The sequence below is a fragment of the Leptonotus elevatus genome, chromosome 16 (assembly GCF_054856555.1).
Source record: "Leptonotus elevatus isolate MCC_2025b chromosome 16, RoL_Lele_1.0, whole genome shotgun sequence".
Taxonomy (NCBI): Eukaryota; Metazoa; Chordata; class Actinopteri; order Syngnathiformes; family Syngnathidae; genus Leptonotus; species Leptonotus elevatus.
Genome location: NC_141254.1, coordinates 8,647,217 through 8,674,035, shown reverse-complemented (window position 1 = coordinate 8,674,035; position 26,819 = coordinate 8,647,217). Strand labels below are relative to the sequence as shown.

Genomic DNA, 26,819 nt, shown 5'->3' with positions numbered 1-26,819 from the left:
AATATTCACCGTTCTGTCAAATATTGTGTACAACTTACCGCCTAAATAACTACTGTATAAATAATATGTCTAAAATGCTGGCGACAAAAGTGTGCACACCCCCTCAGTGAAAGGAAAGTCTCAATATTTTATCATATTTCCCACAAGTGACTTTTAAGCACTTTTACAATAATAAAATACGAAATGGACTTTTGAGATATTTGACATACCGATCGAATGTGTTTGTCGTTTGTCTAAACGGCGCGCGCGCGTGCTTGCTCACCCCCTGCATGGCGTCCAGTAGCTTGGTGAGCTGGTAGAAGCGTTGCCAGTTCTGGCTGGTGTTCTCCTCTCGCTTGACGATGGCTTTTCCCAGCTCCTTGATGTACGTCATGCGGATCTCGTCGAACACCGCCTGACTCTTCAGACCGTCTTTCGGCACTGAACACACACACGCGCGCAAAAACAAAACAAACACATTTGGAGGTGAAAAGCTTCATCACGTGCGACAGTAAATGGAATCTTCAAAAGCAAGTGTTTATTTGTTTGAAATTCCAACGTGGTCAAAAAAAATCCAGTATGTCAAATGTGAACTTTTATTTGCAGCAGTTCCTCAGCACCACATGGGAACCTTGCAGCTGGCTCCAATTATGCTAATGAGCTGCCAGTCAACAAAAAAACATGGCCCTTCGCAATATGAGAACACAACACAGGAGAGGATTAGCACGCTCGCCGCTCACTCAGCACAACTGAAATGGACTTTTCACAAGTCCAGACCGTACCAAATATGGCTCGGCCCGCATGCATGACACATGATTTGCAATGTGTTTCAGAGTATCGCGTGGGGACAAACTCCAAATATGCCACATGCCTATGTATACATATGTATTAGAGCTGTCAAACGATGACATTTTTCAATCAGTATAATCACATCTTAGAATCACGATTAATCGCTTAACTCATTCACTGCCATTGACGACTATAGACGTCAAAATTCATGTGAAGTATTTCTATTTGTTTAAAAAAAAATTCATTTCATTTTTTATAAAAACCAAGATTTTTTTTTTATTGTCCATTTATAACATATAAAATTATCACGCGATTAATTACAATTAAATGGCCCTTATTTTTAATATATATTTTTTAATTAGGCCTGTCAGGCGATTACATTTTTTAATTGTAAATAATCACATGACTTCACTAGTTAACTAACGATTAATCTGTTCTAAATTAACAATAGAAATGTTTTCTAGGTTTTCATACTTTTTTTAGCAATGTTAAACTAATAGAAATAGTTCAAATGCATTTTTAACGTCTATAGCGTCAATGGCAGTGAAAGAGTTAATAAAAAAAAAAATGTTATCAACATTTCCCCCCCCCCGCCAAATTTGAAGAGCACCGGTTATGTGTTAATTCTTTTGACATTTAATGTTATGAAGGCGTCTTCAACATTTTTGGATCCACTGTAAACGCTCATCCTTCTCTTTTTTCTAATCAGTTAATTGCTTGCATAATTGAAAATGAAAAAAAAATATGACCCCAATATTTTGACATGAACAAATATTCTAAATGTGATACGCAAAAACATTTATGAAGTTCTTGTAATTATGTTTATTGCTCAAACACAACCTGTGCTACCTTAAACGTAGCCGTCCGCTGTCACGCTAAAGGATTATCTATGGTCAAATTTAATAATGCAATTAATCTGCGTTAATTCATGATTAATGCGATAATTTGGGGTGATTAATTAATCAGTTAACGCTTTAACTTTGACAGCACTAGTATGTATACATATGTGCATATATATATATATACAGTATATATACATATACATACATACATATGGGGAAGAAAGAACATCATTGATAGGGTGTAGGCAAAGTAGGTTGCTCAGGAGACCCGCTTGCTAAAGCTATGTAGCTAGTAGGGGTGGGAATCTTTGAATGTCTCACGATTCGATTCCGATTTTTGGGTCTGCGATTCGATTAAGAATGTTATTTGCTTCAAAATGATTTGATTGACAATGACTTTTGCTTCAATCTATAGATGTGCAAGGAATTGTAATGATCTACTCCAGTCTGACTCGCTGATGCTAATTAGCGCGCTACTTGCGGCACTTATTACTCAAAAGAATGCTGCAAAAAAAAATTTTTTTAATTGGAATAACTTGATCGGGACTTTTTCCTTCTAGTCTCTAATGTGGCTTATCAGACCGCGTGGAACCACACTGCCCCTAAGTGGCCAAATCGGGTACAACATGAACAGCATCAAATAATTTAAATAAAAAAATCGATTTTGGGACATTTAAAATGTTATTTTTGAGTTTGAGTGGGGGCGGGGGATCCCTGTCCCACATCAAGCTTGCGACAAGTGAAGTCAGTCGTCATGCATCCAACGGAATTAACCCGGCAGCCAATGAGAAATGATTCAAAGCAGTCGTGACCTGATATTGTCGGCCTGCCTCGGGGAGCGCACGGAAATAGCTTTGGATTCGGCACCGAAATGTCATTCTCCCTTCTCGGTGCATCCAGTCGCCTGCCAATCATTCCCAGCAACTTCGATCTCACCTTTTCCTCTCATCATTTATCGTTTGTGTTCTTTGTAAGCGTAATGTTGGCGGTGGCGCCGCGCCATAATTACCTGTGCTGAGCAGCAGCAGAACTTTCATGCACAGGTACTCGTCGTAGGACACCTCCAGACGCACAAACTCCGTGCAGATCTTCAGCATCTGCTGGCATTGCTCCGTCATGAAGGGAAGCTTCATGCGATCTCTGAGCAACAACAACACCAAAAGACGGAACAGTCACGCTTCTTCTCTCATCATGCGTTGAAACTCACCAAGTTGCAGAAAACACAGCAGGATACATTTTCACTTTCATCACCCCGCCACAAAAAATGAAATAAATAATAATTTATGTCTTAAAAAAGATGCTTTTTTTGGACTATGATTAAGTCACAATTGGTTTTCCCACAGCCCTAAAAATTCTGGTTAAAACAAAAGTATATTTTCTACTTAATAAAAAAAAAACGTCTTGAAAAAACAACAACAAATCTTTTCTTTTTTTTTAAATTAGGGCCATCAGGCGATTAAACGTTTTAATTATAATTAATCACATGACTTCACTAGTTAACGCACAATTAATTACGAAATTGATATCTGTTCTAAACGTACAATAAATGTTTTTCTTTCACACAAAAAATTGTGAAACTAATGGAAATAGTTCAAATTAATTTTTGACGTCTATAGCTGTCAATGGCAGTGAATGAGTTAAAAATAAAAACAGACAAAATTGGTATCCCAACAAGGGAAAGTCGCTTTTGTTTTGTATTGGTTGCTATGGCAACATTCCCATAATTGCGCTTGCGACTTATTTAAGGCAAATGTGACCCGGCGGAAATGAGAAGTGAGGCGCTGGCAGCCGACAAAATTACGCACTGGTTGATGACGAGGTCGGGGGCGAAGCACAGCATGCTGCCGTTGCACTGCTTGTACGACCTCCAGCCCAGACTGAACGACATCAGGAAGAGCCACGAGCACTGCAGCAACGTCATCTGGTCGTCCAGGTGCAGGTTACGGAAGCCTGCCGAGGACAAACGTCTCATGCAATCAAAACAAACTGACTTTTTTTAAATATTTTTTTTTTACATACAATAAATAAAAAACGTTTTTTTTATATATATATATATATATATATATATATATATATATATATACAAACATAAATATAACAAATGATTCATATGTCTCTATTGTGTCAAAAGAAATCCTTTCAGGACACATTTCGTTTATAAAGTGTGTTATGTAAGAGCCGCCCCTACCAAGAGGTGGCCTTCACTATCGCTGTGGCAAACTGCCAGCTGGGACAATACACACACACACACATGCGCGCGCGCACGCACACACAGTGGGAAAATGGTGAAGGAGTTCATCTTGGCATTTATCCTGTGTGGACAAGCCAAAATGTCGCCACAATAGAAGAGATTTGTGCCACCCACAAGGAAATAAAGTAAAAAAAGCTCATGTTACGTTTTCATCACAACTTCTTTTTTTGAAGTGAGGGAAATGTGAACTGTGGTTATTGTGGATCTGTATTAGCAATCAAAGGCAGCAAATCCTCAAGAGAATATTTGCAGCGATTAAGCAGGTCATGTGTCTGCTTTCTCATGATCAGCGCACGCCAAAGCACTACTTGCGTTTGGCTCTTTCTTGCCATCCACATGCTTTATGAGTCAGAAGTCAGCTTTCAAAGGAGAATTGGGCTTCCAGGGAGGGTCCGGATTTTTATCACTTCTTACAAAATTGAGTTGTGGGGTGGGGGGGGATTCTCTGTCAGAATTAGTGATTGGTAGTTTGTCATGTTTTCAAACTAGGCCTTCAAAAGGAGAGTTTGAATTCCAAGAGAGTCACGATTTTTAAGCCTTGTTACAAAATTCAGTTGAAAAATTCAGCTGTCAGAATGTGTGACCTCGGATTTTAAAGTAGGGTTTCATAAGGGAATTTGGCTTCTAAGAAGTGTAGCGATTGTTAAACAGCTGTTGCAAAATTGAGTTGGAAAATTCAGCTGCCAGAATGTGTAACCTCGGGTTTTAAAAACAATTATGGTTTCAAAGGCTAGGCTAGTTTGACTTCAAAGCACGCTTAACAGCTGCTACAAAAGGGAGTTGAAAAATTCAGCTGTCAAAATGTGTGACCTCATTTTTTAAAGTAAGGTTTCAAAGGAGAATTTGGCTTCTTAGAAGGGTAGCGGTTTGTTAAACAGCGATTGCAAAATTAAGAAGAAAAATTCAGTTGTCAGAATGTGTGACCTCAGGTTTTAAAGACAGTTAATGTTTCAAAGGATAGTTTGGCTTCCAATCACAGTTCTTAACAGCTGCTACAAAAGGGAGTTGACAAATTCAGCTGTCAAAATGTTTGACCTCAGGTTGATTCTGAGCAATTCTTGTGGATGTGAACAGCTGCAAAAAAATGCAGTTGAAAAATTCAGCTGTGATGATCGCTAGACAAAAGGAAGCTTATCTTGGCCTCATGAATGGCTCTCCTGCGTTTCCCATGATGCCTCGGAACAAATGTGAAGTTCCTCATCATCATGAGCTATCGTCTTGAATGCCAAACTTTGTCGCATTTCACTCAACCACATTCATCCATCCAATTTCTAGATGCTAGCATGTCTCCTCACAGGTGAGTTGTATAATAAAAATAAGTGTAAAAAAAACAATACATGTACATTTTATACTGTATATACACAATACAATTTGAGGAATTTTATGTAATGAGTTTGAAAAATCCATTTGAATAATAAAATATTAATTCACATTTTAATTGCAGTATTTTATAATTGATTCAATATACTCTAATGAACCAATTACCTGAATTTATTAAAAGGAATAAAAAAAAAAATCGAATGTACATACCATACATGTACTGTATATACAAAACGATTTAATGTGATATTTTAGTACTTACAATAAGACCATTGACGGCTATTGACGTAAAAAATTAATTTGAACTATTTCTATTAGTTAAAATTTTTTTTGCACTTTTGTTAACAAGAGTATGAAAATCTAGAAAAAAATTGTATTATACATTTAGAACAGATATCAAATTTATGATTAATCGTGAGTTAACTAGTGAAGTCATGCGATTAATTACAGTTAAAAATTAGGGGCGTCGGGCAATTAAAATTGTAATTAATTGCATGACTCATGAGTTAACTCACAATTAATCACAAATGTTATATCTGTTCTAAATGTACAATAAAAAAATTCTAGGTTTTCATACTCTTGTTAATGAAAGTGGATTTTTTTTTAAACTAATTAAAAAATTGTTCAAATGGATTTTTGACATCTATAACCATCAATGGCAGTGAATGAGTTAATACTAAAATAATTTCTCATTCTAATTGTATAAAATATCTTAATGTATACAATGCTAATGTTAAATGTATATATACTGTAACTGTACTCATTTTTAAATTTTATTTACATAAATCAATTTAAACATCTTAATTTTTTATAAGTTGTATTTCTGATTTCATTCAACCATCATGTAATAAAACAAATGCATGCTAAATCTTCAAATGTTTTTAACAAAAAATCAATTTACCAAGTTAATGAGCTAAATGGATGAAAAAAAATACTTTATAATACAGTTAAATTTAAAGAAGAAAAGTTTTTGTTGGTTTTAAAAAATGTATTTACAGTAAATTAATGTTAAACTTGATTTTAATAATAATATAAAAAGGGTCCATTCTTATGTTTAAGATCACACCGTTGATGAAATACTTATCGCTTTTTTGAAAATGAATGAACAAAAAGCTTAAATGAAGGCAACAGATATTGCTTGATGACGTACATGCTGGGAAATAATTTTTTCAGTTTGTTTCTTCTCTTTCTACTCGGTGGGTGTGAATGAGAAAACAGACGGAGGGTGGGGCGAGCGCAGGCTGGCTTACCTGGCAGCGACTTGGCCCACTTGACGGCAGAGATGACCTGCTGGCCGCCGAGCTTGTTGAGCGTGCTCATGAGGCGCGAGGACGTGTCGGGCAGCGTGCCGTCGTAGCCCGAATAGATGATCTCGGGCTCGATGGCCTTGAGCACCGACAGCATGGCGGGCATCAGCTGGGGCATGCAGGCGGGGATGACCGCCACCGGCATGGCGGGGGCCGGCTCGGCCGTCGCTCTCATTCTCTCTCCCGCTCTCCTCTGCAGCTTCTTTTTCTTCCTCGCTGCTCGGACATGACAAGATGGGATCACTATCACTTCATTTCACCAGAAACAAGTTGATCGGTCTTTTTACGAATCGGAAGGCCGATAAAGCCGGTATCTCACGGAGCGGTGAATGCTTGCGAACGTAGCAAATTTCGGGTTTTCATCATGACTTGTAAGATGTTCACAGTTTCGAACATATTCAGACAAATTTTCACTTTCTGTCAAGATCTTTTGAAACGTTTTACAAACGCATGCGTTTGTCGCTCTGTGAGATACAAGGTACTTTAAGTTATGGAGTTCTTTAAATTTCTACTTGACTGGGAAAACCCAACTTTTTTTATTTTTAAAAATAAAAATATATATATGATAAATTAAGAAATAATTTTGAAATTTTTGAAAACTTTCTTTACAGATAACTAACTTAACTTTCTTTACTACTTAATTGCACAGTTTTTAATTTAGCTTAACACATGCTAATGAACCTCGAAGCTCTACAATTTTTGTTAAATTTTTTAAACAAAGCTGTCAATTTTGTATACGTTTAAAATTAAAAGAAACTTTTTTTTATTTGTATTGTTATTTTGACGCTAATATTTTCTCTTTCGCTGCAAATGAATATCGGCTTGAAATATTGTCTCTTTAACTACTAGTGTTGTTCCGATACAGTTTTTTGGCCCCCGAAACCGATTCGATACCCAGCTTTGCAGTATCGGCCGATGCTGATACCTAAGTTTTTTTTTTCTCAACATGAAAAAGCTATCCTGCAATTGGTTTAGAGCATTCAAGGGCCAATATGATATCTTGGCTCGGCATGCAGTGAACATGTCATACATCAGTGACTGTTGTGCACGAGCAAGACACAAGATGCTGCATCCAAAGTCCTATATTAGCATCCGAATTAATGGTATCGGCATGTTACTTCTACTTATCGGGGCCTCTGCTGTATCGGAACAACACTATTTACTACTAATAATCAGTGGCCTTGAAAATACCATAACGGTCTATCACTATTACCAATACATAGAGTTTGTGAAAAAGGTGTTAGGGCTGCAAGTCAACTAACAATTAGTTCAATAATCAATTAATCTGTCAATTAAAGGATGAAACGGATTAAAAAGACGTTCTAATTTCCGTCCCATTTGTCAAAAACAAGACATTATTTAAAATTGACAGCGTAGAAAATGGACAAACACAAATTATGTAGGACTCAGTTACTGGTTTGCTCAAGAACATATCAGAAAATGTAGCTAATAATAATGGCAAAAATGTTGTTCATTATATTCCAAAGTAAAAAAGACTCATTCATGGAGGACGACACAAATTTACTGGCGAGAAGCTGAAATTCAGACAATTTGAACAGTTTAAAAAATAAGAAATAAATCCATTAATTTGCTAATTGATATGTATATTAGGGGTGCACATGTCTCAGCTGAAGGACAGAGCATCAAAACTGCTGTGGCAGTCCAGGATGAAGGCAGCTGAAGATTGAAGGCACGTGCGCACGTACGTATCAAAGATGATGTCGGATAATAACAAGCAAGAGTCCACAAAGACTTGGACGGGTGGGGCTTAATGGGGGCTTAATGGGCACATAAACAGTATACCGAAGACACATTTAGTTCCCCGTACTGCCTCGCTATCTCCCTATTTGTAGTCCCTCTCCTCTTGCATGGTTTCTATGGCAACTAATATTGCAAGAGCGATATGATGTCCATCAAATCCCTCACACAGACACTGCAATGACGACGTCGCAAGTCCCGATGGAACATCAGGTCAACAACATGACAGACTTGTAAAAATTGCTCTTTATCAGCTTCATTGTACATCCAGCCACTCTACAGCACAATTTCAAATCAATCACATCAATGATGAAACAGCCTTCATTTTTTTTTTTTTTTTTTTTTTTTAAAGGCAACAAAATGGCCTCATTTAAAATACTGATTGGTGAGCTTTAGCGGTTCAGCATAAGTGGACTGAGGCGGTCCGCTCTGGCCCTCAATCAGTTCAGTTAATTCGTCATCTGCCCTCGGTTGCTTTACGGGTCCTCAAACAGGAGCCGTGTTATCTCTCACGGTTATTTTGGATTCAGCCGGGTCTTGTTACCGCCGCTTTGCAGGAGGTGGTGCGTGAACACGCTGAATGGAGGTTGAGGTGCGCCCGATCATGTTACCAAAGTGCAAAATGTGTTTGGACAACAGTCTGTGCGGTCACAGCGGCCTCCCAAAAGGTATTAGACCATATTTGCATAATATTGCCTAATAACACATCTCTGAGTCAAAGAAAGCCAAGAAACAGCAATTCAACTTCAAGGGCCACCTTCAAAGTGGCAGAATGGACCAGCTAGCTAACTAGCTAACTTAGCTATAGGGTAGATTACACAGCAAAAGGAGGTCATTTGACATTTGACTATTTTATATTTATGCCTAAAAGTTGTTAGCTTGTTGCCGGCAAATCACTCATGCTACCACGCACGGCAACACAACGAAGGCCACGAGTCAACTTCGGAAAACCAGCTAGCTAGCTAACTAGCTATCTTAGCTATAGGGTGGATTACACAAGCAAAAGAGGGTCATTTGACATTTGGCCATTTTATATTTATGCCTAAAAGTGTTTTCATGACTTTATTATTGCAGCTTCCAAACATGCTTGTCGAGTATCGACTTTTATCACATTTTGTCAAATTTTGACTATTGTAACATTCGCTTTCACATTAAATGAAAGACTCCCCCCCCCCCCAAAAAAAAATGTCACCCCCTCATTGTTATTATTCTTAGCCTTTTTTTGTTTTTAGCATCATTTAAAAATACATATATTGTTACATATGCGGCTTCATTACTGAATCGACTGGAACGCTGCAGCATGTTCCGACTGACGTTCAAATTTGGGTGACGTCATCGCCATAAGAACAGAACTCCACCCTAAAGCGAGGACACAATCGACTGTGTTTTATGTGTAGAAACTAACGCCAATTACATCCAATAACATTAAACTTCTGCTAAACATTTCCATGTTGATGTGGCCACTTACAAAAAAAAGAAAAAAGAAAAAGAAAAAAAAGGGTGGCTGTGTAGGCCAAATCCCGCCTAAAGAAATTGTATTGTTTTAATTAGGACTGCAACCTACAAGCTAAATTTAAACGACTTGCTAACACATTTTCAGAAATAGGCAGCTCCCAATTGCTTGTTCAATTTCAAAATTGAAGGCTGAGCAGGCACTCATCAGACCTACCGTATTTTTATACAAGCAGCTAAATAAGTTGTTTTTCCAGATAAGTGTTAAATGTTTCAATTTAAAAAAAAAAAAGAAGTGCATTAACCATTTTAAAAGGGAAATAAATTGCTTCACACATTATTATTAATTGTTGCTGTGGTGATAATAAAATGTCATTGTGAATTACATTAATAACATTGAAATTAAAAAGAGAAATGAAAAAAATGTTACCTTCCAAATTCATTCCAGCCTGAAGGCATTTGCGGAAGCGGCAGGCCGGACAGTTTTTGCGGCGGATCTTATCGATGATGCAATCGTTCCTCCCAGCGCACAGGTAGTTGTGCTGGCCTGTGTGTGGGGGGAGGGGTTGTGGGGGAGGGGGACAAAAAGAAAGACGTCGCGATTAGTCAACATTAGCATGTAAAAGCAAAAGAATTAGAGGAATTAAGCTCTGTGACGTCTCGTCAAGTCTGAACATGACAAAAATAACACACACCAAGTTTTAAAGTGGAGGAACACGGACGCGCCCTCTCCCTTTACAAAACATGAATTAAATTCACCACAAAACGCTGTTTAGCATAAGGTGTGGAATTTACAGGATGAACACATTTGCATGCAAGTCCATTTACAGTGAACAGACGGGGTGACGAGCTGTCTGCCCGCAACTGCTAAAAACTGCTTGCAAATGGTCCAAATTGTGAAAATAATTAAACAGCCTACAAACCTATGAACGATAGTCATAAAAACCCACAGCAAGAACAGATTGGTGCCCATTTTTAGAGACATGCGCACGTGCCATCGCCGCATCTTTATTTTAATTTTCGTGAATTTGGAAATTGGCAGACCACACTACACCTGGCTGAGCGTTCCAGCGGGATGAGGCGCACCTGACAATTTGGTGACAGAAAGTAGACTACTAAATTCCTCTGCAGATTATGCAAATTTCTCAGGAGTATAGTAATCAGTTTCTTCATTAAAGGTCTACAATAAAAATATTTGTGTTAACAGTCATTATGACTTGACAGTAGTACAAGAGTCATGTGATTTGTTTAGAGATCAGCAAACACTATATGGAGGGCATGATGAATATGCTATACAATGAATTCCATCTCAATTAGATACACAAATCAACTTCAGCAAGCAGATACGTAGGCGTTGAACATACAATTAGCTAAACACGGGGATGCATTCTGATGCAAATCCCGGCAGTAGCCATAAAATGCTTCATCAGCAAAAGGGCTGAATCAACATTTTCATGCAATGCCAGGAGACGTGGCCAAGTGTGTTCGCAACCAAGCATAAGGGAGATCATGATGATGATCATCATCATCATCATCATCATCATCATCATCATCATGGCCACGACCATTATTACGATTAAATGTTGCGTTTATTTACCATCGCTCTTTTGTCGTGCTCGCCATCCTTCGCCAATGAGAAAACGTCCGGGAAATGTTGAGGGCAGGTGGTTGTTTGACGAAGGGGGGGGGGGAGAAAAACAACAAAAATAATAATGATGTAACAACACCGAACAGCATTTCAGGCCCATCAAAAAATATTTTTGATTTGGTCAAGCTTGGTCATGTGGTGAACACATATTTCGATAAAATTCGGAATTAGCCTTAGATTAGAATTCGGGTCCCCATGAAGGCTGTCAATAGCAGTCACCGATTTTCAAGAGTCCTTTAGTGGCCGTACTACTTTCAGGGGGAAAAAAACGGTCAAAATTGTTCTAGGTGAATTGCATCCTATATTTTGTAACATTTTGTGTTAAAGTTTCATACTGTGGCTCAGTAAATAATCCAAAAACAAGATCCTGCTTCAACCGGATTTATTCAACTATTTACTGCTGCTGAGACCAGAACAGCCAGAGGGGAAAAAGTTCTTTGTTAATTGAAAATGTCAGTATTAAAAGCAAGAAAGCCAATCTTCGGCCTATTTTAAGGTATCAGTACTCGCACTGGCGGATGATACCAACATCGGCCGCACACTTGTGGATGTTCACAATCAGCAACTAGCAAATTGGCATTCATTTCATGCAATGTTAAGGAAAAATGCTAAATTGCTTTAAAATGATCTGTCGTTTGGGGGGGAAATTTTATGTAGCAAAAGTAGGCTACTCAAGAGCTAATACTCGCATTGGTATGGATGTGGAAAAAAGTGCTAGTGTAGATGCTCTGTGGGGCCACACTGCCTCTTACAGGCACATCTCAGTACTACTACTTGGCGACATTAGATTGTGGGTGGAGCTATATCATCACAAGTACACCACCTACTATAAAAGCCGAAATGTTCTTCTTACATCATACTTGCCGACTTTTTTACTTATCATGTGTGAAATCGTAAAAAAGTGGTTAGGATGTTTAGAAGTGATGTGAATATCCCGCTTAAAGGGGAAGTCAACCCCCCCCCCAAATGTTTTTGACAAAAATATGTTCTGTGCAGCCCCACTGGTCTAAATATAGTATTCTGGTTAATATTGTGTTAGTGGAATATGAGTTAAGCAGCACAATCCAGCCGTTTTTATCCATCTCAAGGGGCGGCCATTTTGCCACTTGTTGTCGACTGAAAATTACATCACAGTTGCTCAGGTCTCCGGTAACAACCCATCACAGCGCAGCTTCAGAAAACAGGTGAGCTGTGATTGGTCGTAGCCTGAGCCGTGTCATCTTGAGTCGACAGCAAGTGGCAAAATGGCCGCCCCCTAAGATGGATAAAAATGGCTGGAATTTACTTCATAATTCATATTCCACTGCTGTCACATTGGCTTGGAATAGAGAAACAAAACAAACAAGCAAGCCGATCAAGGGCAAGTCTGAACCTGGATCAGTCAATTGACCCCCCCCAAACGTCTTCTACACTCTTAGGGTAAAAAATGTCAACAATTTAACAATAATAACCATTGACGGCTATAGACGTCAAAAATTCATTTGAACAATTTTTTCCCACTTTTGTTAACAAAAGTATGAAAACAGATTTTTTTTGTATTAGAACAGATATAAAATTTGTGATTAATCGTGAGTTAATTAGTTAAATCATGCGATTAATTATGTTTAAAAATTTGCCCCTGATGCCCCAAATTTTTAATAATCTTTTCTTTAAAAAAAAATAACATTATTTAAAATAAAAAAAAATACATATATATATATATTTTTTTTTTAAAGAAAAGAGTATTAAAAATTAGGGGCATCAGGGGCAAATTTGTAATCGGAATTAATCGCATGACTTCACTAGTTAACTCACGATTAATCCCAAATTTTGTATCTGTTCTAAATGTACCAAAAATTATATTCTAAAAGTTCTAGGTTTTCATACTCTTAACAAAAATGGAAAACATTTTTTTTTAATAAAAATAAATAAAAATAGTTCAAATGAATTTTTGACGTTTATAGCTGTCAATGGCAGTGAATGAGTTAATCAGAATGTCATGTTTAGACTGCTGAGCTCCCATATTATTGTCAAGAAACGTTGACTTCCACTTTAAGCCTCGTTAGTTAACATGTCCAAGGCTGCATCCCTTCGCCCTCGGAGACGACGACACGCTCAACTCAAGCCACGTTTCCACCAGGCGGGACAGTTCAGTCGGCCAGACACTAAATACACTTTTGCGCTGCTTGTTGAAGAAATCAATTTCCCTGATCAATGATTCAACAAACTCCAAGAAAGCTCAACTGCAGCGCGTCTTGGAAAGGAGGCGCGAGTGTGCAGTTTTGAATGCAGCAGCAGACCAACCTTCCACGGCCCTCTTGAAGAAAACCTTGCAGCTGCCGCACGTCACCACCCCGTAGTGGCATCCCGAGGCTTCGTCCGAACACACCAGACACACTTTGTGGGCCTGCCCGTTGGCTTTGGGTTGACCCGGCGCCACGCAGCCGCTGGACTCTCCTCCTAGTCGGGCTGTCGGGCTACAAAGCAGACAGAGGAAGAGAAGACTTGAGAAAACAGATTGATGTTGCGTGCAAGTATGTGTGACATCTTGGGAGAGCGGCTAGTGGAGATGTTATGGCGTTGTTGCTAGGAGACATGGCACTTTGGCTAAACGTGAACGGAAGGCCAATAAACATGTTCACCGTGCTGCAGTTGCTCATATTGAGCTTGTCTTTGACAAAAAAAAAGCTAAGGTCAAAACTGAAAATATCATTCACATCTCTAGCTTTAACAACCTTAGAACGAGCGCACCAACAGGAACATCCAAAGTGAATTCATATGAAAGAAGCGCAATGATTTCGCGGCATGTTTATGTCTTCACTATTACACAGAATTGAGAGGGAAAAGCAACCGATTAGTTTCATTGTTCAATGGAAAAATGTTCCTCGCATTTTTATTTCCTGATAACCGTTGCACCGTCGAGTGCTTTGTGCCAAAATAAAACGTACTAATGCCAAACAATTAGTTAGGAGGTTAGCGATACAGTATAAGGCTTCAGAAAACAGCTGAGCCCCGATTGGTCGTTAGCTGAGCAACTGTGATGTCGTTTCACTGATCTGAATATATGACTGAACAGCTGATAGGCCAAGACTTTTGAAGCTGCGAGGCCGCCATATTGCTCCTCCCAAGAAACACTTCTCAACATACGATCCCTACACATTTACAGTATCGAAATTGGAGAACATGTGAGACAGTACAGTAGAAACAGCATGATTTATGATTTGTTAAACATTAACAAAAAAAGACTTCAGACATTTTACAACTTGCCTTAAACACGTGTATAAATCATATACTCAATGATGTTTACAGGAGGAAATTTGTATATTTTTTATAAAAAAATATACCTGTAATTCAACAAAAGATGCCTCTGCCAAATCTAATATTGGGATCTAAGGAACTGAGTGATAAAAGAAAAAGGGGGTGTTCAAAGCAGCACATACCATCGACTTGTTTATTTATTTTTATTTTTTAACCTATTAAAAAAATAGTGACCACCCCGCCACAAACCCCTTCCCGGTCCTATACTAACTGCCTCTGTTTATACAGTAGTCTGCTCGCTAGATGGCAGGAGCAAGATGGCCGCCCTGCACTGGCGTGTATGGGCTATGGGCTATCCAGTCCTATCCATATATTCAGATCGGTGTGTCATTTTCAGTTGACAGCAAATGACAAAATGGCAGCGGGTGCATTTTGCTGCGTCATTCATATTCCACAAAGGCAACATTCATCAGAATGCTGAGTAAAAAAATAATTTGGGGTCGACTTTCTCTTGAAGTGGTTCATAAGACGTATCAAGACAAATTAGAATTTTTTTTTCTTCATCACTTGAAAAATCTGCTACATTGTTAAAAAGCATAGCCGCTGACGCTAGCTAAATCTCCTGCAAAGCCTCCAAAATTAGCGCACAAACGTTTGCCGCTATCCCAATTTACAGGCAAAGTGCCAGCATACGCTGAAAAAGAATGTCAGGGTTGAAGGTATGCATTTTGTCAACGTCAAGCATTCATCGCTATGCTAACCCTGAAAGCAATTTCTGAACTGTAATGAGAATGTTCTGTACGTTGTGGAGCTTGATGATGATTTTACACGTGTGCCCTGATACTGATACAGCACATACACTGCAGCTTGTCCCCAGTGACTGGCTCATTTTCATTATTCATGTACAAAGCGCTAGCGCACATGAATATTCAATCACCGCGGCGACACTGGCCAGCGCCTCACGCCGACTCGGAAGGACGGCCTTGGCTTACGTAAACCGGACGGCGGCTAAAGAGGGCGGCCAAGTGTTGCTCCTTGGAGCAGGCCCAGTTAAGAAGGTTAAGTGTGGCTTACTTAGCAGCCAACTTGCCCGCCGGATCACTCTAAGCACACGCAGCCAGTCGACGGTTGCGTTGCCAAGAATGTGACAATATACAACTGCTGTAAACAGATGACGGGGGCTGGCTGTGCTCATGCCGCAAGTTTGGAATGAAGAGTGTGACCTCTTCCTTGCATAAGAGGGATTCAAAAAAGCATGTCAAGTTAACCACAACGTGGAACAATTGTCCACTTATTTCTTTACAGTATAAGAACTTTGGATGCATCCAGGAACACCGTGTTGCATTGGAAGGTTCTGGCATGGACACGTGCGCAAGTATGGCATTAATTAATAGACATGGTGTTTGTTTGTTTTCTTAACGCCGCACTATAACTGCCCTCTGAGTGACTGGTGAGCAGTCCAAAGTGTACTCTGCCACAAGTCAGCTGGGATTGGCGACGGTTCACCATGACTTGGAAGGGCACACAAAACAACAGGGTGTCCCAATAATTGCATTACTCATTTACCGGATCTCGTCATGATTCAGGTGTTCACTGACAAGTCCAATGAGTTACAGTCGAGAAAATAACATGAGTAATTTTTTTCCACCACGGACCAGTTTATACAAGTCCCCAAGAACCGCAGACCGGCAATCAGGGTGGGAGTTTGCTGGTGGGAAGATGCTACAACAATAAACGCAAATCCACTATGTATTTTCATGTGCATGTAATAGCAGCACAAACACACCATAAAACTAGGGATAGGCCGACTATCGGCACCGATATTGGGCCTTTTGACGGATATCAAAATATCTAATTCTGACGGACAATAAAAGGTAAAGCTAAAACCATTTTTCTCAGAAAACTATTTATTTAAATGTTCAGTTATTTTTATAAGAGATGCTGCTGACCCTGGGAACCTTCTTAATCTTTTGTTCGACATTAAAACATATAAATGTGAAAGATTTAAGGTATTTTGGAAAAAACAGCTATGGCATTTACTTCTTTAAGTTTCCATTATTTTTTTTATTTATTCCATTTTTTAAGACGTACTGATAACCTTGGAAGCTTCCTGAATTTTTTTTTTTTAAATTTAAAATGAAGCATTTGTCTAAGATTTAAAAAAATATATATGCATTTTGAAAAGTATGAACATTTTTTCAATTAGCATGAATGCTTTAAGACATTACCACAAAGTCAAGATTGGTATTTCGGCCTCCTTGACTAATAATTGGCCCTCAAAAAAATATATCGTCTATTGCTACTAAAAACAACAGAAGTCGCTTGTCATGAATGATACGAGCAACACAAAAACTACAGAGCTAATTAGTAGATATACTGTAAACATAAACATGAAGCCACATTTTTATCTAACTGTATCAGCAGCAGTGTCCTGAAATGCGGCAAAAAGGCACCACGCAAAAAATACAAAGTCCATAAATACCTCAACGGAAGAAAATCAAGAGTCGGTCGCCACATATTGATAAGATTCGATTCTCAACTGTGGAGCAGACATGTTAACTACTACACCACTATGCTTCGACATTCTGTCCAGGCAAATTGTGGCATTTGAGGCGTTAACGTTGCCATTAGAGTTGTCAAAATTAATCAATTCAGCTTTATGTGTGTTTAGCGTTACAATGTTTATTTTGAATGAATTACTTCATAACAAAGTAGAAGAAATCCCCAAGAGGGATTTGCCCTGTGTGCACACGTGCATGTGAAGCGCGATATGGATTTGACAGCACACGACAAACATAACAGTGTACATGCTGGCAGACTGCACCTTGTTTACTCTCTTTCTGCATCAATGGAGAGGCTGTGCAAAGACAACGTTTGCCACTTGGGCTTTGGAATGAAAGCTACAGTATATGCTAGCTAGATGAAGTCAGAAAGAGAGCGTGGGACATTCAAGTAAACAACGCTGATATAAAACAGTCTCGTTATAAAAAAAAAATAAGATGTCTGGCAAGACTTAAACTTTGATGCCCCAAATGTTAACTCATACAAACGGGTTGGACATATTTTAAGTTTGATTACCCAAAAGCATATTTTGTGAAATTTGTGCTCTTTTCTAAAGTCATGTGGATAACTTAGCTGAAGTTTTGCTCCCCTTTCTGATTTATTTCGGTTTGTTGGACATTCCAGTTGGTGTGACAGAATTCAAATGTGTTGCATTTCATTCCATTCCGCGTCAGTTTTTTGCCTCATGCAACAAAGGAATGAAGATGTACTGCTACCTTCGATCCTCATGTTAGCCAACTGGCTAGCTGCCATGTCTGTCATTTAAAAAGATGTGTAATGTTACATGGTGATTTTATGTACATCAAATGTTAAAATGTAACTTGGGGACAATTCCGAGCTTACGTCACAAGTCAAAATGGCGGCCCTACTCTCCCTAGCTCCCCGCTGGTTGAAAAACATTGGATTTTGGATCATTGTAATTTGATTTGTGAAGATAATTTTGATTTCAAAATGTGATGAAATGTTGTTTCGCTACTATAACAATCTGCCTGCAGAGGCAAAAGTGTGATATGAAGAGAAATCGGACATAATCGGTCAATATCATCAATCATTTCGGCGATATGGCCTATTTTGATGTAGTTAAGCCTTTTGTTTGCCCTGTTGCTCGGAAGCACTCACTACAAAGCATTGTGGTCTTGGCTAGCCTCCACTTGGAACTGATAATGTAGTTTCCATCATGTTATGGTTGGAAGCGGACAACAACTTTTCAGCCTGATTTGATGAGAGATTTGTATGATAGTCACAGGTAAAAGCTATACAAAAGGTTGTTTGGTCTCACCGTGTAAGGAATTGCGGAATTATCAGAAATGCCCGCATTAGCTAACAGTGTTAGCTTCTTTAAGAAGTGCTTACTTGAATGCTCGACAAGGTTATCGTCGTGAAGGGAAATTTAAATCGGGATAGTCCACGAAATCCAAGTTCAATCATTGGGCTTGTGGTTGAAAGAAAATGGATGCAACGAATCGCCTTGATGACAAGCACAGATGTCGTTCTAATCAGGATATGTGACAGGAAGTGAAAGCGATCATGGCGTTTCCTCTATTTATTACGACTCGGTTGCAACACAATGCGTGTGAGTATGAAAGTGTCAGAGGTCCCTCGATCGAAAATGCAACAGCACACCGCACGGAAACTCATTTCACTCTTTTACTGTACTTCCCCCCCCCCTTTTTTTTTTTCAAGCTCTTCATTCCTTGGCCTCCTCTCACTTCCTCTTTGTGCATCACAACAGTCTCCGTCCCACCATCACCCCATCTGCCAGGGTTACATAATAATATTAGCGCGCCGCTCCCTCCTCCCACTCCTTCTCTTAGTGTATAGGCTTTCAGCCAATCGGCAGCGGCGTGCATGGAGGAGGTCAGGCGATTCATGGGATTATCCAACTCACCTACACGGAGACAAGCACACTCGGATTGCTTGTTTTTTTTCCTGCGTGTGTGTGTGTGTGTGCGCGCGCAACGTTGAGTTCAGAGTGGAAGGGCATTGAGATAAAGCTTCCCTTGTTTCAGAGGGCCTTCATGTGATCGTACGATGGTCCCGACCCCCGAGCGTCCCTCTCATCCGAGTACCCGCCGCTGTCATTCCAATGATCATTCGGCGTCATCCATCTTTTCCTCCTTTTGTCCTCCCGTGACGCGGCACCTTAGCCATTATTGGGAAGCACTCACGCAGCGTAGCGGGTAACGCATTCTGCAGATATGCCGACTCATTAGAGCAGCAATATGTGCTCATGTTGCCTCAAATTAACCTCGCCGGCTTTGTAAAAAGGTGAAGTGGCCAACGGCGGGCTGCCATGACAACCCCGGAGAACTTTTCACGGCATGATGACAACACCAAAGTTTTTGTTAGGCTATTAATGGACCTGTCTTAGTACTTTCTTTGTGCACATGAACTTGAGGCACATTAGCATCTTTTTGACCACAAGAGACTTTTGATATGCTATATATTAGCATACTTCTGTTGGAATTAAAACATTTTATTCACTTGAGTAGTTTTCTGATATGTTATGTTAGCACTTTAGCACTTTTTTTCATTACATACTTAACAATGCTGGATGTTAGCATACCAACAGACTGCCAGCGCTTTTACAATGACATGAATGTTTGCAGACCAATTAATTCAACGTTAACTACATTAGCGAGTCTTTTGACATGCTGGCCAACATGTTAGTATTATGACACACATTATGTTAGCATACATAATGTTGGCATGTTCACATTTTATGTGCCTCTATTGTTTTCTGGCATGGGAGAGTTTAACATACCAATTAGCCTGTTAGGCATGTCAGACATGCTTGACTGATTTGACAGAATGTTAGCATTAGCTAGTGTTCCATAGGCAATAAGTGTACGTGACATTGGTCTATTAGCATCTTATCTACCCAAATAGCCTTTTGACATGGTCGATTTTAACATATGTATCGATACTGTTGACACCTTAGCCTTCTGCCTCTGTGGGCTTTTTGTTCAGAGTACAAAATGTTGGCATGTGAACACTCAAAAAGGTTCTGATATGATTAAGAGTTTAACATACACTGTTGGTATGTTAGTACTTGATATACCACCTGATTATACTTTTAGGAGAAGTTCAGTTTATGTTGAAAGGTAAAAAAAAAATAAAAAAAAGTCAGTCACTAGTCGTAATTTATTTGCTATGATTCACTTTTTTCCTTTTCAATCGGCTAAATGTTTCGCTTTTTACTAAGCATGCTCAAGGACTCGTCACGGCCAGGGTCTCTTATTTTAAAATCACTTTCCAGCAGACAATCAAAAAGGTCCTTAAATCCAGGTAACACGGGGCAAGCTCAAAAATAACGAGGCTTCTCGAGCACTCTTGACAATTGCGAGGCTGCATGTGTGGGAAAAATTCTGCGGCAAAGGGAGTGCAGTGCGAGCGCAGCCGTTGAAGTTGGCGGAACGCGAGTTGGATTGAATTGAACTGCCTCCATTTCATGGAGCAACACATCAAGTCAAGTTAACAGTCATTCATAAGAATCTAATAAAAAAGAGCCACGGTTGTGAGGTGGTCCACTTGGGTTTTAGCCTTTTGGATGGATTCATTAAAAAAAAATGAACTCATGGACCCATCCTAAGCCTCAAGGGAAGTGACATTAATTTGGCCAAGATAAAAAAAAAAATGCCTTCATGGATTCAGAAGAAAAAGGAAGACTGGAGCAAAAACATGTCATGTTTTGAAAGTGCAAGTGAACAAGCCAGAGGCCAGAACCCAATCTCTATGTTTATTTGCTTCCAGTGGCTTCATGTAGTGAAAATCGTCAGATATTGAAGGCAACACCGACACTTTACGAAGAAGAAAACAAAGATAACGACGACGATGGGGGTTGAAAAACGAATACCGCAAAGACTTGATAAAAGTGCAGAGGCGCGTGGCGACGACTTGATTGCAGGCATGCAGCATTAACAAGACAAAGAAAGACTTCTTATATATAGGAGCATGTCCAGAACGTCTGCTGTACGAGTGGAGATCTTTGACAGGTACTTGAAGCCACATGATTAAACCCCTGCAAGGTTTTGATATATAGAGATTTCTAGAAAAAAATGGACCACATGATGGAGGAAGGCCACAGACGACCGCACAATCATTTCACTTTAGCAACCTTCAACTCAATGTAAGCATCTGTTTGCAGTTACGTCCAACTTGCTTTCCATGTAATTTCGTGATCCATTACATAACTGTTTGATGGGGGGAGGGATGGTATGCTACTGGATAGTTTTTTTTTATACCCTCTGTTAAATATAGAATATATAATAAAGAAGACAAGCGGGCGTCCACTGCATATGTAAACGTAACTGTACGTGTCTTGAAATTGTGCATGTATGTGCGTCCTCCATACGCGCGTAGCCGGGAACCTTCACTTGCTCCCTGCAGATCCAATTTGCTGCTGACACGTTGTGTCTTTTAAATCAGACGGATGGCCAAGGCCTGAGGCGCACAGCATCCATTTCCCCTAGTGTCCTTATTAGCTTTCATTTACTTTTCACTTAGCAATCTCCCTGCACACATTACCTACAGACAAAACTCGCCATTGCCTTTTTTTGGCGCCATGACGAGCGCCGCAATAATGTTCAAGCATTAGAAATGTAAACAACAACAAAAGTGTTATGATTTTATTTACTGTCATGTTGTCGACAAGAACGTGATTGCATTGTTGGTGATGAGCCACGGTCAGCTTTGGTCTCATGAGGTCAACATGAGGAAGAGAACCGTTTCACACAAATTCTAATTTCACCAGCAAACTTTTTGATCCATTCATGGAACAAACACCTGCTGTGAATTTTGCCGTTGTTGGATGTTCTCGAACAGTTGAACGTTCAAAAGTTTAGGGAAGGTGAAATGACGTTCAGCTGTAAAGTTTAAACCGTTCATTTTATGTTCTTCTTTTTCAATACAGTGCATATCGCTTTTCAGAAAATGAATCACCTTCCTCAAATAGAAAAAAATTGTTTACAGCTCTAACTGCTGAACCATGTTGCTGGCCAAAACAGCAACACCTACAAAGCACATTGTCTGTCAGATGAATTAAGGTTTTAAATGAGTTTCTTTGCACAACATTGAAGATTATTGCTAAGGGTAGGCGGCTACAGCGTCTTTCAACAATCAAGTGTTCCAATAGACGCCGACATGTGAATGCCTCCTTTCTCCTTCAGCAGCTCAACACACCCTTAATGTAAATGCATTTCTTTCATATTTTAAAAAAGGAATTAAAATAATAGTACTAATTAGGGGTGGGAATCTTTGAATGTCTCGCGATTCGATTCCGATTTTTTTGGTCTGATTCGATTCAGAATGACTTTTGCTTCAAAATTATTTAATTGACAATGATTTTTGCTTCAATCTATAGATGTGCAAGGAATTGTAATGACCTACTCCAGTCTGACTCGCTAATGCTAATTAGCGCGCTACTCGCGGCACATTTATTACTCAAAAGAACGGCTCCACACTGCAAAAAAACAACTTTTATTGGAATAAATTGATCAGTACTTTTTCCTTCTACTCTCTCATGTGGCTACAACTTAACAGTGTATTGGACCGCGTGGAACCACACTGCCCCTCAGTGGCCAAATCGGGTACAACATGAACAGCGCTCCAAATAAAGGCACAAACAGACAAAGGCAAGACTGTATGAAATAATTTTGGGACATTTAAAATCGATTCTGAATCGTACTAAATGAGAATCGCGATTCTTATGAGAATACATTTTTGGGCACACCTCTAGTACTAATAGTAATGCATCAGATTTATATCGCGCTTTTCTTTCTTGAAACTCAAAGACGCTTGCCGCCAAGGCCTCTCCACATCTGTAACGGAGTGTCCAAACCGCTTCCAGCCACGACTGTGATCCAAATGGAATAAACAACCTTCTTGTATAAAGTTATTCATTGAAAAGCCTCAGTGGTCACCATGCCAACTATCACATGAAGCAAATTCATGTGATGCAGTCATAGGGAGCGCCACCATTTATTGCGCTATAAGGTTTCAACATAACACTGCGTGAGGACACGGGTCCATCAAAAGTGATGATGGATACATGCAGCAGCCACTACGGAAGTTTATGCTGTCGTGATGCCGGCCAGGCTAAGGGAGCCTTTGCTAAATTTTTGTGTCTCACTGTGAGGGTGGAAAACAAAACTCGCACACAAGCGAGTGGGAGTATTGAAACAAACGTCAGTAGTACAACAGTGCTGGCTAAGGCTGACTAATGGATGGGCGCATTTACATCCTCCCACCATCACTGTCTGTACATAAATTAACACAAAGGACACTTGCAGCACATCACATTACGACACTAATCCAACATTTGACAGTTCACACAAGAAAAAAACAAACAATAATGCCCGTTTTTGTTCGACGCTGTCAACTTTATTTAAAGAGAAACGTACCTAGCTAGACACAATAGCTTGCAGGGGTGGGAATCTTTGAATGTCTCACGATTCTATTCCGATTTTTGGGCCTGCGATTCGATTCAGAATCGATTTTTGCTTGAGAAATTTTTTTTGAGTGACAATCATTTTTTGCAAGGAATTGTAATGATCTGCTCAAGTCTGACCTGATAATGCTAATTATCAAAAGAGCGGCTCCATGCTGAAAAAAAAACTTTTATTGGAATAAGTTGATCGTGACTTTTTCCTGCTAGTCTCTAATGTTGCTACAACTTAACAGTGTATTAGAACGCGTGGAACCACACTGCCCCTAAGTGGCCAAATCGGGAACAACATGAACAGCGCTCCAAATAAAGGCACACAGACAAAGGCAAGATAGCATAAAATAATTTAAATAAAATCGATTTTGGGAAAATTAAAATCGATTCTGAATCGTACTGAATGAGAATAGCGATTCTTTTGAGAATCGATTTTTTGGCACACCCCTAATAGCTAGCAATAGCTAGCTATTAGACAGCTAGACAGACAGTACAAAATTGAAATTATTCACAATCACACATGTCTAGTACGCGTGGTTTAAATCGGGTAGCAATCGGACGAAATCTCTCCGAATAGTTGTCGTAAACCATTGGAAATTGTGAAATGAAGCCAAAAATGGCTGCTTCAAAGCAAAGTGAGCAACTTCCAGTTGGATTCTTCAGACTTGTTTGAGGGTTTATTGGGGATAGGCTAATCTCAAAGTTCATTTTCAAAAGGAAAAATGGCTTTACAGGCTGGATTTTGAAAAACTGAGCCCATTTCTGGGGCTTTTGTCCACCATAATGGACAGCATATCCCATAAGCTCATGCTTTTCATCAACTAAATGTAGATCAACTACATATTGTGTGCGTAATCCTCCTCACTAACAAACAAACTGTGCTAAAATACGACCTCCTTGGCTGAGGCAAAAATACCATTAGGACATTGGATTAGAGCCCTTTTAAACTGCCACTTATGAATGGGTGGGTGTTTAGTATTCTAGAAAGTGTCTAGGGAAAAAACGATTGACTGTCTATTACTACGAATTGTTTTGCCCGAAATAAATAAAATCAAGTAGCGTCAGACCAAATGAGGGTCACGCAATGGCTTGGACCAAAATCTAGGTGGGTCATGTCGACATAGGCTGGAAACCAAGCGTGAGTTATTTTATTCTTGCCTGTCAAAGTCCAAGTGCGTAAAAAAACAAATCAACAGTCTCACAACACTTAATTTATTCAGTAGCCGTGCAACGTGATCCGCTAAACGTGTGACACGGCCATGAGACGGTTTCTAATGGACAATCGGTGATGCGATATGGCTCCATTGAGCACGCGGTCACGCTGAAAAAGAACATGGGCAAGCGGAGCAACAATCAAGCTTTCTAATTTTTCCATCATTCTGCCTTTCACATGTTTTACTAATGAGACATTTGAAATGGTACAATGCTAATGGCGTCTTCTCGCATTAATTGTCATTGAAAGCATCAAGAGCATCCACCAGGTCAGACCATCACCACATTAAAGCCCCCCAAAATCATTTTTGTTGGATGTACTTGTTATTAAAAGCAAACTGCCGCTTTTCAACAAATGAAGTGCATCATCGATCACCAGCGACTGCAGCTTCAGATTAAGTCTTAACGTTTTCGCAATGTACAAGATCAAGCCATCTTTGAAACGGTCACACGCTAAAGAAGCTAACTCATTATAAGGGCTGGGTTTAAAAAAAGAGTTTAAAAAATAGCCCAATATTGATTCATAAAACCATGAATCGATACTTTTAATATGACCCTCAACATAAATTAATGTGCCTTCTCGCGTCACAGGGAAATTTATTCTACAAAAAAAAAAAAAACTGTTTTTGCCACTTTATTTACATAGTGTTGTGGTTGTAATCGATTTCAATTATTATGTATTGTTTTGATCAGGTCATGTTCAATAAAACATACATAATTATTGTAACTGCATTGGATTCAAATTTAAATGTAAATATTCATATTTTTCCATTTGAAATTATTTATTTCTATTATTATTTGTATTTATATTTATTAATCATTATTTTAATATTTTTTCCATTTCAAAATTTTCTATTTGAATTTTTTTCAATTACGATTTCAATTATTTGTTTTGATCAGGTCATGTTCAATAAAAAAATACATGATCAATAAAAATACATGATTCATGTAACTGCATTGGATTCAATTTTAAATGTAAATATTAAAAAAAAATCTTACTAATGTACCAAGTAAGAGCAAGAAGTTTCTACTATTTACAGCATTGGTACTTCAGAAAATGTCCAACATATAAAATTGAAATCCTTAACTGAATCAAAAATCAATGTCAATCGTGAATCGAATCTGGAAATCCGAATCGATACCTAGCCCTACTCAAGATTGCTGAACAGTTGCGTAAAAGCGCGTCCAAGGGAATGTACTTTTTTGGGTCAATAAAGTGCCAAATGGTATATTCTATTGTCAAAATCGGTGAGTCATCATCCATGAAACCACAACAAATATGGCACTACACAATAGTTTCACAGGTTTTTTGGGGGGGGGGGGAGGGGGGCTCACTGGGATTGCAAACGATACAAATTGTCGCATCTATTTGCAAAAGGCAAAACGCGGTGGCCGGAAACTGCGCTGATGAAGTCGGAGGTCCGTGGCATCTACCCCATTTGCAGAAACGGACAAATACATAAAATAAAATGCTGCAGGACACAACTTTAGTGCTAAAACAATTTGTTGTTTACAGTTTAGTTATTCATGGAGATTTTGTTGTGTGCATTTTACAATTGTGTTCTTTGACTCTCAAAAAGATAAAAACTTCTCTCACATGTTTTTGTGGAAGTTGTTAACAAGAATATCAGACTTTAGCCCTGAGTCCATATGAGCCAAATGCTATTTTTATTTAGTCATCATGAGGCTGGCCTACACGCACGCGCACACTCTCAATGGAAAGAAGCCAATCATTAACCCTCAGAGACAACATATCTTTTTCACAGTCTCTTTTCTTTTCCAGAGGCTCGAGGCAGAGAGACTTACAAAATGATATCAATAATTCATAAATAAAGGAAAGAAAAATGTTCAAAACATGTCTGACAAGAGGTGATCCAGTGGGTCCGTTATTTTATTTTTTTGTCATCTAAATGCATGTCGGGGGTAAATGAAAGAAAAACAGCATCCACGGCAGATGGAATGGAGGTAAACGAAACAATTAGTAGCATCTCTCCTGCCCTCGACTTTCATTTCACCATCGAGC

General features: G+C 39.1%; 1 protein-coding gene across 4 annotated transcripts in view; it reads right to left on the bottom strand.

The window, feature by feature from the left end:
• Positions 1-26,819, bottom strand: part of LOC147160610 (glucocorticoid receptor-like) — a 61,714-nt gene that overhangs the window by 6,871 nt on the left and 28,024 nt on the right. For 3 of the 4 annotated variants that reach the window (XM_086057689.1, XM_086057688.1, XM_086057686.1), the window contains exons 3-9: positions 13,630-13,802; positions 11,296-11,322; positions 10,129-10,245; positions 6,432-6,704; positions 3,416-3,560; positions 2,620-2,750; positions 263-420 (exon numbers count right to left, since the gene is read on the bottom strand). In XM_086057689.1, the coding sequence (XP_085913815.1) occupies positions 263-420; positions 2,620-2,750; positions 3,416-3,560; positions 6,432-6,704; positions 10,129-10,245; positions 11,296-11,322; positions 13,630-13,802 (1,024 nt within the window). The remainder of the gene's footprint in view (positions 1-262; positions 421-2,619; positions 2,751-3,415; positions 3,561-6,431; positions 6,705-10,128; positions 10,246-11,295; positions 11,323-13,629; positions 13,803-26,819) is intronic. The other variant, XM_086057690.1, reaches the window with a different exon arrangement.